This window comes from Talpa occidentalis, unplaced genomic scaffold (genome assembly GCF_014898055.3).
Source record: "Talpa occidentalis isolate TD23 unplaced genomic scaffold, MPIMG_talOcc4v2.1 talOcc4.12, whole genome shotgun sequence".
Lineage (NCBI taxonomy): Eukaryota > Metazoa > Chordata > Mammalia > Eulipotyphla > Talpidae > Talpa > Talpa occidentalis.
Window position 1 is genome coordinate 49,149,861 of NW_023601212.1, and position 12,741 is coordinate 49,162,601.

At 34.1% G+C, this 12,741-nt stretch overlaps 1 protein-coding gene across 11 annotated transcripts in view; it reads left to right on the forward strand.

Annotated features, from left to right (window-relative positions):
• Positions 1–12,741, forward strand: part of SMG7 (SMG7 nonsense mediated mRNA decay factor) — a 78,779-nt gene that overhangs the window by 29,136 nt on the left and 36,902 nt on the right. For 6 of the 11 annotated variants that reach the window (XM_037506273.1, XM_037506278.1, XM_037506280.1 and 3 more), the window contains 2 exons: positions 270–408; positions 12,476–12,507. In XM_037506273.1, coding sequence (XP_037362170.1) covers positions 270–408; positions 12,476–12,507 — 171 coding nt within the window. The remainder of the gene's footprint in view (positions 1–269; positions 409–12,475; positions 12,508–12,741) is intronic. The other 5 variants (XM_037506275.2, XM_037506281.2, XM_037506282.2 and 2 more) reach the window with 2 other exon arrangements.

Below are 12,741 nucleotides of genomic sequence, written 5' to 3' on the forward strand. Positions count from 1 at the left end.
CTGTGTCTGTCTGTCATGTAGAGATCACTCAGCTTTCAGACAGGAAGGGAGAATAGGATGGCATTTTAATCTAAAGTTAGAATCTGTTAGAAATATGTGAAACAATTTTAAAATGTGTATTTTAAGAAACTACAGAAGGGAAGAAAGCTTTGGTATTTTCCTATGCTTTTGACAGTAAATCATTTCTATTAAAAAATTAATTTTCTTTGGGGGGGGGTTTCCTCTGATATTGTGGGTTAACTCATATTTTCCTCCTCTCCTCTGTCTAGAATGTCTTAAACCATTCTACCTTATGAGAAATTGGATGTTCTTGCAGATAGTCATTGTGGGAGAAAACGTTTCATTTAAGTCCCAGATGAGGACCGGAAACTTGAAATCAGAGGAGCATCTGAAATCAAGTAATATTAGGTAGGATAAAAATTAAAAGGGATTTCTACATGTTTGTATTCTTTTTAGATATATATGTTAAAGTATTCCTTTTCTGTGACTCCTAAAAGAACAGAGACTTTTCGAAGCATTTAATATTAGCCAATGTGGGGGAGGGGAGTGCTTAAGTTTTTTTTTTATTTTTTACATAACTTCGTGAGAACTTTGGCATATGTTTACTTTGAACATGTTTACTTTGTCTGAGCATTTATATCTTGTCCAAGGAAAAATGTTTTTAATGTTTATTCAAGTGAATGTAAGGATTTTTCACATGTGAGATTTCTGAATATTTATAAAAGGGGCATGTGATTTCATTTTGTAGATTATTCTTTAGAATGAAAATTCTTGTGTTTGGGGGTTATATAAATAGCAGGTCATTTGAGTTTTAAGTGCATCAGTGTTTGGTTTGATGTCAGCTTGGATGCAGTTAAGGCTCTGAGGTGTGCCTGTAAATAGGTATATGATAGTGTGCCAGAGGAGCCCTCTCTCATCAGCAACATACATCAGTTATTATCACAGCATGTGTAAAGGTGCTTGATCTCAGAGATGTGGCTTTAAATGAGAGGTGATAATTACTCCTAGAAATTGATATCCTGACAGTGATTATGGCCAGTCCATTCCAAAAGACCTGCTTTACTGTTGTAATACCTAAGAGTTCTGGAACCAGATTGCAAGTTGGAATCCAAGCTCTGTGACTTCCTAGTTGTATGACTTTGGGCAAGTTTTTTATCCACTCTGTACCCATTTCCTCGTCAGCTGGATGGGGTTAATGTTACTATTTACCTATTTTATTGTGAGAATTAAAGATTTAATAATATATGAAAGTATGTAATGACCTGGTAAACACAAAGTGATCACACTTTTATCAGGTTATTAATTTTAATAGTTGAGTTTAGAGTCTATGTTCTGTTATTGTGGCATGTCTGTATTTTATAATTTGCTTGATGTGTTTCAAAGTCCAGCTTTTAAAAAGTATTTGTTATTGTAATCAAAATGATTGATTGTAGAGAAGCAAACTCAGAAAACAGGAATTTTTATGCATATTTTTGTATCTATTCCTGATTTTATTTCCTATGCATCAGTTATTGTCATTGTGATAGTCAAAACAGTTTTCTCTTTTGTCGTGGTAGATGACCTAGGATTTTTTTTTTACCTCTCCTTGGGAATGTTGTCTTAAACCCGATGTGCTCTTTCAAAAAGGATCCTGTATCAGTAACCAGATTAACAAAAGTTACTTGATGGTTTTGAAGTATTTGTGTCACTTTCATATTACCACTCCCTCTTGGGAGTTATCACTTAGGTTCTTTTATGTAACTTGCTTGTTGTCTTTTAGTCCTCATAGCAACTCTGAAAGCCAGTTTGTGTCCTTATTTTAGATGTGGAAATTGAGATTTCTTGGAAAGATGATCGGTGGTAGTACTACTAATACATAGGAAACCCACTTCCTATGACATAAAAGTGCTTCCTGTTTGATACACATTTTACCTTTCATTAATTCAACAAAATTTTAGTGAACTACTACCAGGTACCAGGCATTACTGGTATTAGGGTACTACTGGTACCAGGCATTACTGTATTAGGGATACAGTCCTGAACACTTATCTTTTCCCTTCACTCCCATTGGCTCTTCTCTTTATCTAGGTGTACTCTGTGAGCAAGTCTCTGTGTTTGTGTTTACCATGTTGTATTGAAATTATTTATATGTCTTGGTGTCTTCTGCATTACCTTAATTCCTTAAGCAGTACCATCATTAAGGCTAGCATGTAAATTGTTACTTTGTTTAGATTTAAAATATGTTTTAATTTGTACTTAACTATAGTTTTATTTCCTTTTTTGAATTATCAGTTTAGCCCTTTACCCATTTATCTGTTGATGTCTTGATATATTTCCATATTTGTTTTTCCACTGGCTTTCATCACTTTTTCTTTGTTCTTTACCCCTGTCATACCCTATTTTCATTTCATAATTATCCTGAAGAAACAATATTCTCTTCAGTTTATCTCCCACTTTGAAACACCTATCTGATCTCCTACTTTATGAAATCAAAGCAATGTAGCTGTGAATTCTGTTGACATCTCTCTGCCTACATCCAAAATTCTCTTAACACATTTCTGTCTAACCATAACTCCTTCCAGTTTCATCCTGCCTCTTTTTCAAAGCCAACCCTGCCTTCTGTCTTTGTATCCACATTCTCCTATCTTTGCAGAACTATGTTCTATCAATTTTGTTCTCATTTTCCTATGCCTTCAACCTATTTATTTCCCCTAGCTTCTTTCCAAGCATGCTCATGTCTCTCCTGGGGGAAAGAAAAATAACTTTACCCATGATCCCCTCCTTTCTTTTTGACCTAGTGTCTTAAGAGTTAGCCTAAACATCTCCCTAATCTGTTCCTCAACAATTTGTTCCCCCTGCAATTTGATGTTGTCTCTTCTCTTCACAAAGTGTCGTTCATCCTTATTTCATCAAATGCAACACATTTTCCAGTCCTTGTATACTTTTCTTCTGCCCCTGATATTGTTGAATACTTTTCCTTTCTGTTTTAGACCACTCTTCTTGCCCTGATGCTCCTGTTTCATACTTTGTTGGTGTTCTTCATGGACTTCCTATCTGTCCCTTAAATATGAAGATAGGAAGCTAAATCTACCCTCCTGCCTTTCTAGACAGTTACATTTACTCTCAACGGTCTTAACCACCATTGATGTCTTATCACTGCAGTACTGTATCCCTAATCTTGCTTGACTCTCATCTCAGAGCCTGCTTCCACATCTCCACTTTCTCATATACCCAGTTGTCCAAGCTATCTGGAATAATCTTTTCATTTCTTCTGCTTTTTTTTTTTTCTTTCTGCCAGTTTGCTTCCAGGTATTTCTCAACTCAAGATTCTCGGAGTAGAATTTACCCTTGCTAAAACTAGATACACATTTCAATTAATAGAGATTGTTGAGTGAATATTGTAACATAGAGCACTGGTGTATGAGGAGACTTGAAAATGTATAACAAACTGTGAAATGCCTTAAAGAGAAAACAAATATTGTTATTATTTCCTTGAGGAAAGCTCCATAAGAGTAACATCTTCCCTAGATGGTCTATGTGAAATTCATTAGTTAGAGCAATTTGATTTTTTATTTCCTGATTAATGTCTTCGTGGTGGGCTTAAAAAGTTAGAGCAGGAGTGTGTTTATGCCTTATGGTGTGTCTGACTTGTTATTTAGCATGAATAATTATGACTAGTTATTATGTTTGTAATTGATTAATAAAATTATTATTCCACCTCTGGCCCATACCCCAGTTCTTCTATGCATAAATAAATAAAAAATGTTTAAAAATATTATTCCAGTAACTCCTTAGTGCTCTATAGAAATAAGTAAACAAATTTACTTGAAATAAAACTTGCTGTGGCTTTTAAATTTAAAAAAGAAATCCTTTAGCCTTGTCTTCCAAAACAAAAGGTGCTGATTCACATTTCCTTAGCAACTTGAATTTAGAATATATTGGTTTATATTCCTTTCTGTAGCTCATAGGAGAAGAGGGATTGGGAGTTCAGATGAAAGGAACCTTCCTTTGTATCTGCCCCTAACTTGGCAATACCTTGTATTTTTAAAACAAATCTTAATAGAGATTATGATATATTATTTTTCATTGTTATATACATGTGTGATCAAGATATTTAAGAAGAAAACTATTTTAGGTTTTTCCTCTATAGTGACATTATTAAAAAATTATCATAAAATATTTAAGTGTTGGAAGTCCTATTTTTATGGGCTATTTTAATTAAACATTCCAGATTTTATTTTCTTATAATCTTGTATAAAATAACTAAAATATGATGATTAGGAATTAACCTCTGGAACCAAACTGCTGCTTATTTATGTGTTACTTAACCTCTGTCTCCTTGGGTTTCTTCAACTATAAAGTGGAGGCTTAATAGTATGCAGTGTAGATTAAATGATTTCTTTATGTAAAGGCCCTAGAACAGTGTCAGTCAATACCAGTGCTATATATAGTATTAGCTCCTTATATAGTATTAGCTTTTCAGTACCTAATGCATTAGAATGCATTAAATGCATTTATAAATCCGATGATTATGTTCTCCAGGATTAAATTGTTAACTTTGAACATAATTGATTATTATTGAATATTTCAGATTTTATTCAGTCTCCTAATGACTTTTTCTTTTATTGCTTGATAGAAGTGCTTTATTTCTCTTATTAAGAACTGAGACAATATATTTAGTATTTTGAAATCTTTGTATTTCATAACTATTTGATAGTTTTGTTTTACTACTAAAGACATGATCATTTTAATTCTTAGATTCTTAGTTCATTCTTTTTATTAATTCCTTCAGTTTAAAACAAATAAAAAAGAACTCATGCTGCTACACCTTCTACCAAGAGAAATCATTTTAAAATTTTTATCTCTATCCAAGTACTGGCTATAAACTGTAATTAATCTTTAACACATTCATTAGGTTCAGTTGAGGTGGAATTTTTTTCCTTCGTAAAATAAATAGTCAACTTGCGCTAATCTTTATGAAAGCAGTTAGTCTAAGATCATTGTCTGTTGGTTTGTTTTCTTATACATTATACGCTATTAAAAAAAGAAAACTCAGTGTGTGAGGGTTTAGGGAGTAGGGATTCCTCTTGTGAGATAATAATTCTTAGTTTAACCCTCTCCCCTGTCTAAATGGGTGTTTTTGGTATACTGAAAAAGGATGAGCTCATGTACTCATATAAAGGCTTTAGCTAATGCTACATTGATAATCTTTTTGTACTGTATAAATATATGAAATTAAGAATGTTATGTGTCGTTATATTTCAATTAGAAAAAAGTCCGCTAAAATAGGTAACAGTTAGTGGATAATTTATAACCTACCCATGTTTTAATCAGTTTGCAAATTAATTCTGTCAAAAATAAAGACACCTACAAGTACTAACTTTCCTAGTTACATGAGACTGTTTTTTAACATAGTCTCTGTGACAAGATTACAATATCAACTGTAAAATATTTTTTTATTCTGAGGAAACTATTATTGATGATTCCTCGTATGGGTAAACTATTTGGTTTGGAAACTTAGATGTTTTACTTCTTATTTTTTTTGTATTAAGTATTTCCTAGAGCAGGAGAGGCAAGCTTTTTCTGTAAAGGGGCCAGATGGTCAGTATTTTAGACTTGATGAACCATGTTGTTGTCTCAACTACTTAACTCTACCCTGTCACAGAAAGCTACCATAGGCAATACCTAAGTGAGTGGGCATGACTATATTCCAGTAGAATTTTATTTACAAAAGTAGGTTCAGGGTGAAGGAGGGTATTTTACCCAAGGGCTAACTACTGCACTAGAGTATGCAATTAACTTCTTACAGTCTTTCTGATAAAAATCTCAGATATGATTTATTTCCTATTATGAGGACATCTTTTAATTTATGTAGTTAACTTAAATGTTAGTATTTAATTGACAGTATAAAACTGAACTTAGATAAATCTATATTAGCTTTTTGTGTCATAGAATTTTTTTTCCTGCTATGAAAGAAATAGAAATAACTTGGACTGTGGAGTCTGAAAGCACTTAGTTTGTACTTAATTATACTTAATTACTATGTGGCTATGGTCAAATTATTTAATATTTCAGAGCTTCACTTTCCTTGTTTATATGCTGTCTCCCAGGGTTGTTGTATATTCCTTTTAGCTATCTTTTTATCAATTCAGTTTAAGAAGATTATTTTAGTCCTTAACATAGTTTCTTTCATAACCTAGGAAAGAACTCTACACACAAGTGAACCTCTTCCCTTGTCATACCGAGGGATCAGAACTGAAATTTCAAAAGACTTTAATGTTTATGTTACATCACTTTTATGACATTTCTGTACTTTTGTTAGTGCTTGAATTTTTAGTTTTAGTGTTTTTTCTCAGAATATATATAGAGTATATAAAAATAGAGTAAAAAAAAATTTTTTTAATCAGTGGAAACCTGCTCCAGAACCCGTTAGAAGTATAGTTTCCCTCTTACTGACATTCTACAAAAAATGCAGATTATTTGTAAAGCATTCCTGTTATATGCTCAATATACATTTGACTGGAAATTGATATCCTTGTTAAGCAGATGTTAAAATACCAAAATGGTATTTGTTCATCTTTGCAAGCAAATTTTGAATTTGAATGAGGAAAAACAACCTTTAAACACATGACCCTAACTATATCTTATATGTGTACTTGAATGTGGATTTTTAGATTACATGTGAAAGCATAGTAAAATCTCTCCTTTATAACTTTGCTGGCCAGGGAAAGAATTGAATTCAGTGAAGATGTGTAATTACCACTGACTTTCTCAGTATAAAACTCATAAATTAGTACGCCAGTAGACTTTTTGTGGGGCATGGGAGACTAGGTTGTTGTGACATTGGTAGGATAGGAATGTGCTACTAAATACGAAGCTATATGATCTTAAGTTTTAAGGGCATACAATATCATTCTCAATGGTGAAAAGCTGAAAGCATTCCCATTAAGATTTGGAACAAGACAAGGGTGTCCACTCTCACCACTGCTTTTCAACATAATACTGGAAGTCCTAGCCAGAGCAATAAGACAAGAGAAAGACATACAAGGAATCCAAATAGGCAAGGAAGAATTCAAACTATCACTATTTGCAGACGATATGATAATATACATAAAGAACCCCAAAAACTCCACAGAAAAACTAATTAAACTAATCAATAGTAAAGTGGCAGGATACAAAATCAACACACAAAAATCAGTAGCCTTCCTATACACAAACAATAAATCTGAAGAAGAAGAAATCAAGAAAACCATTCCTTTTATTATTGAAAAAAAAAAATCAAATACCTGGGAATAAACCTAATAAAAGAAGTAAATGACCTATACAAAGAAAACTAGAAAACACTGTTAAAAGAAATAGAAGTAGACACAAAGAAATGGAAAGACATCCCCTGCTCATGGATCGGAAGAATTAACATTATCAAAATGGCCATCCTACCAAAAGCAGTCTGCAGATTCAGTGCTATTCCAATTAAAATTTTAATGTCATTCTTCAAAGAAATAGAAAAAATATTGATGAAATTCATATGGAGTCACCAAAAACCTCAAATAGCCAAAACCTTCCTGAAAGAAAAAAGAAGGGAATGGAGGCATCACTCTCCCAGATTTCAAACTATACTACAAAGCCATAATAATCAAAACTACATGGTATTGGAACAAGAACAGACACACGGACCGATGGAACCGAATAGAAAACCCAGAAATAAACCCACAGATTTATGGTCAACTAATCTTTGACAAAGGAGCAAAGAATATGCACTGGAGCAAAGAAAGTTTGTTCAATAAATGGTGCTGGGAAAACTGGGTCGCTACATGCAAAAGAATGAAACTTGACCTCACACCATGCACAAAAACCAACTCAAAATGGATTAAAGAACTAGACATAAGACCTGAAACCATAAAATACATAGAAGGAAATATAGGCTAAACATTACATGACATGTACCTCAAAGACATCTTTACAGACACATCGCCCAAAACAGTGATAGTGAAGGCAAAGATAAATAGCTGGGACTACATCAAATTAAAGAGCTTCTGCACAACAAAATAGACAATAACAAAAACAAAGAGAAACCCCACCGACTGGGAGAACATTTTTGCACACAACACTAATGATAAAGAACTGATCACAAAAATCTACAAAGAGTTGATGAAAAGCCATAATCATCAAAACTGCATGGTATTGGAACAAGAACAGACATACAGACCAATGGAATCGAATAGAAAATCCAGAAATAAACCCACAGATTTATGGTCAACTAATCTTTGACAAAGGAGCAAAGACTATGCATTGGAGCAAAGAAAGTTTGTTCAATAAATGGTGCTGGGAAAACTGGGTCACTACATGCAAAAGAATGAAGCTTGACCACTACCTCACACCATACACAAAAATCAACTCAAAATGGATTAAAGAACTAGACATAAGACCTGAAACCATGAAATATATAGAAGGAAATATAGGCGAAACACTACGTGATTTGCACATCAAAGACATCTTTACAGACACATCACCCAAAGCAGTGATAGTGAAGGCAAAGATAAACAGCTGGGACTACATCAAATGAAAGAGCTTCTGCACAGCAAAAGAGACAATAACAAAAACAAAGAGAAACCCCACCAACTGGGAGAACATTTTTGCACCCAACACTAATGATAAAGGACTGATCACAAAAATCTGCAAAGAGCTGACGAGACTCAACAACAACAAAGAAAATAATCCAGTCAAAAAATGGGCAGAAGAGCTAAAAAGAAACTTCTCTGAAGAGGAAATGCAAATGGCCAACAGGCATATGAAAAAATGTTCAACATCACTTGTCATCAGGGAAATGCAAATCAAAACTACCATGAGATACCATCTTACACCAGTGAGAATGGCACATATTAAAAAAACTAGCAACAACAAATGTTGGCGAGGGTGTGGAGAAAAAGGAACTCTTCTGCACTGTTGGTGGGAGTGCAAACTGGTCCAACCACTATGGAAAGCTGTGTGGAGATTTCTGGACCTACTAAACATGGAGCTTCCATATGATCCAGCAATTCCACTCCTAGGTATTTACCCAAAGGACACAGAAACATCAATTCCAAAGAGCACCTGCATCCCTATATTTATAGCAGCACTATTTACATTAGCTAAGCTATAGAAACAACCCAAATGCCCAAAAATAGATGACTGGATCAAGAAGATGTGGTACATATACACCATGGAATATTACTCAGCATTCAAAAAAGATAAACACATGCAATTTGCAGCAACATGGATGGCGCTGGAAGGGATCATGCTCAGCGAAATAAGCCAAAAAGAAAAAGAAAAATACCGGATGGTCTCACTCATAACAGGAATCTAGAAAACTTAAATAAGGGACCAGGAAAATGAATAATTATAAGAAAGTGAAAATCAAAATCAACAAAAAACTATGAACCAGAGACACTTTTAGGGGGGCGGGGGTGGGAGGGGAGGGATTGGGGTCAGAATGGGGGGGCTGCAATTGTATGGGGAATATAACAATAAAATTTATTATTTAAAAAAAAAAAAGAGTTGATGAGACTCAACAAAATAAAGAAAATAATCCAGTCAAAAAATGGGCAGAAGAGCTAAAAAGAAACTTCAAAGAGGAAATGCAAATGGCCAACAGGCATATGAAAAAATGTTCAACATCACTTGTAATCAGGGAAATGCAAATCAAATGGTATCTACAATGAGATACCATCTCATACCAGTGACAATGGCACATATTAAAAACACTAGCAACAATAAATGTTGGCAAGGATATGGAGAAAAAGGAACTCTCCTGCATTGCTGGTGGGAGTGCAAACTGGCCCAACCACTAGGGAAGGCTGTGTGGAGATTCCTCAACCTACTAAAGATAGAGCTTCCATATGATCCAGCAATTCCACTCCTAGGTATTTACCCAAAGGACACAGAAACATCAATTCCAAAGAGCACCTGCACCCCTATGTTTATAGCAGCACTATTTACATTAGCTAAGCTTTGGAAACAACCCAAATGCCCAAAAATAAATGACTGGATCAAGAAGATATGGTACATATACACCATGGAATATTACTCAGCATTCAAAAAAGATAAACACATGCAATTTGCAGCAACATGCATGGAGCTAGAAGGGATCATGCTCAGCGAAATAAGCCAGAAAGAAAAAGAAAAATACCGGATGGTCTTACTCATAGCAGGAATCTAGAAAACCTAAATAAGGGACCAGGAAAAAGAATAACTATAAGAAAGAAAAAAATCAAAATCAACAAACAACTGTGAACCAGACTATGGGGGAGGTGGGGAATGCGGGGAAAAGAGGGATTGGGGTCAAAATAAGGGGGTTGCAATTCTATGGGGAATATAAAAATAAAATAAAATAAATGTTTTAAGGGCAAAAAGCCAACAACTTTCTGAAGATTTTTTTTTCCTATGGCTCAAGTTTAGCACATAAAACAAACAGTGAAACTTGGCTTTATGGGTAATGAAATGTGATTTGCTATTACATTTTATGTCTAAGTGTAGTTATTATTTAGCATTGTTCTAAGAACTGATAGTTCTTAAATGATTTGTGGTGGTTACCTGCTATAGCATCCTGTCTTGAAGCTTTTTTTTTTTTCCAATTAAGTAGCATTGGTTTATAACATTATATAGATTTCAGGTGTATAATAGTATAAATCAACACCTGTATATATGAAGGCTTGCTTAAAAAAATTAACTTTTTAAAGGCTGAGAAAATAAAGATTCACTCTATGTTTTGATGAAATTAACAATTGGTATTAAATACCCAACTATGTGAAACAATGTTCTTGCAGTAAAATTTTAAAATCTCTGACTGTTCTCTAACTTTTAGGTCAAATTTTCTTTTCAAAATGGAAATCTCTTCATTTAAATGACTTATTGTCTTCTTTCTTCACTTAAAAAACATTTAAGTGTCCACTGTGTACTGGGTGCTGTACTAGAGGCATAGGTGTTTGGATGGTGAGCATTTATAAAGTTTGATATTTACTATAAAGAAAAAATAATTAGGGTTTTGAGAGCATAAAATAGGAATATCCTTCATCTTCCTAGGGTTCATTTAAGGCTTCTTGAGGATTTAACGTCTCTGACTGAGATAAAGGAGGAGGAATAATCGACTAGACAAGGGACTAAGTTATTTCTAAGGAAAGAGGCTCAAATGGACTCTTTCCAAAGGCCCTGAGTATGAAGAGAGCAGAACACTTTGGAGAAAATAGAATTCCATTGACTGGAGCACAAGGGGGAAAAGGAGGGGGGCGGGCAGCGGTAGAAGTAGAAAGCAGAGAACTTTGTGGGACATTTTAATGAAGTTGTTTTTGTTTTTTTTTTACCTGACAATCAGTGAAGTGTATATATGGGCAACTGGTAAGGCCAGTTTTACTTTTTTGAAAGATCCCTCTGACAGCAGTGGAGAGAACTGAATGAAAATTGAGGCAAGAATGAATTGTAGAAAACAGTTTGTTGGCTTTGCAGTAGCCCAGGATAGTCATAAACTGAATGAGTGTGGCTGAAGAGAAGCTAAAGGGAAATCAACAGATTCAAAATATATTTAAGCAGGTAACATTCTCTAGAGTTGATAGTTATCGAGGATTTGGGGGGAAGTTATCATGGATGGTTTGCAGGTTTCTACCTTATATGGCTAGAAAGCCATGAGACATTAGAGATGGAGAGTGGAGGTGGGTCATGAGTTAACTTATAGACAGGCAATTCTTGGAAGACTTTGGAAGAGAAAGAAGAAAGCAGCAGCTTCCTTGTGGGAAAGAGGCAATAAAATCTATGAGAGACTTGGGCATCTTTAAATATTGAGAGAAGGAAGGATCTAGTAGAGAGGGAAGTTTCAGAATTTTAAAAAGAGGGGAGGGGTAATTAAAAGAGTGAAGGCTAGAAAAAACAACCTAAGTGAAATTTTATTGGTCCTAAATAAAAGTGCAATACCTTGAGTGTTTTTATAAAGAAGAGCGCTGTGTGAATTTAGTATTTAATGACCAGGGTTATTTTTCTTGAGGTATTGGAGTAGTCAATTGCTGAAAGGGTTTGAAGCTGAGAAAGGGAGCAGAAATCAGCTGGTTGAGGAGAGTGGAGATTTGAAATAGTTTTAGTGATAGTTTAGTGATAGTTTTAGTGAAATAGTTTTAGTGTTTCTCAATTGAGAATTGAGAAACAGAATTCTTTAGCTGTATCAAGAGAGACTTTTATTTAATGGGTATCATTGAATCTTACCTTAAATGCATCAGATTTGGAGGAAAATAGCGAGAAATTGTACTGCTAAGTAGAAGCGGTCAGGAATGGATAAACTTTTAAGTAATGGCATCAGTTTTCCAGTAACTAGTGTTACCCTGGATGTTCAATTATGGACACTATTTGCAGTGCCACAGAAAACTGGTATACATTCTTATTTTAGTAGATAATCTTATTTAATTAACTGTTCATGTATTAATGTTGGGTAGGGCTAGTTTGTTTCTAACTGCTGTTCTTTTTCCCCCTTTTTTAGGCAGGCAGAAGTCCTGAAGGCTGATATGACAGGTATTGTCTGACTGGTTTGTTTTTTCACAACTTCCTTTATACCATTAATTTAAGGGAAAGTTATCTTTCCTATACTATGTGTAGCACTGTCCTAATTGCCAAAATGAGTAACTTACTGTTTGCTTTAAATGTTTATTATTTTTATACTTTGAATTCTGACTTAGATGACCTGTCAAGAATTTTCTATAATCTAAAAAAAAAAAAAAAGAATTTTCTATAATCTGTGTAACATTG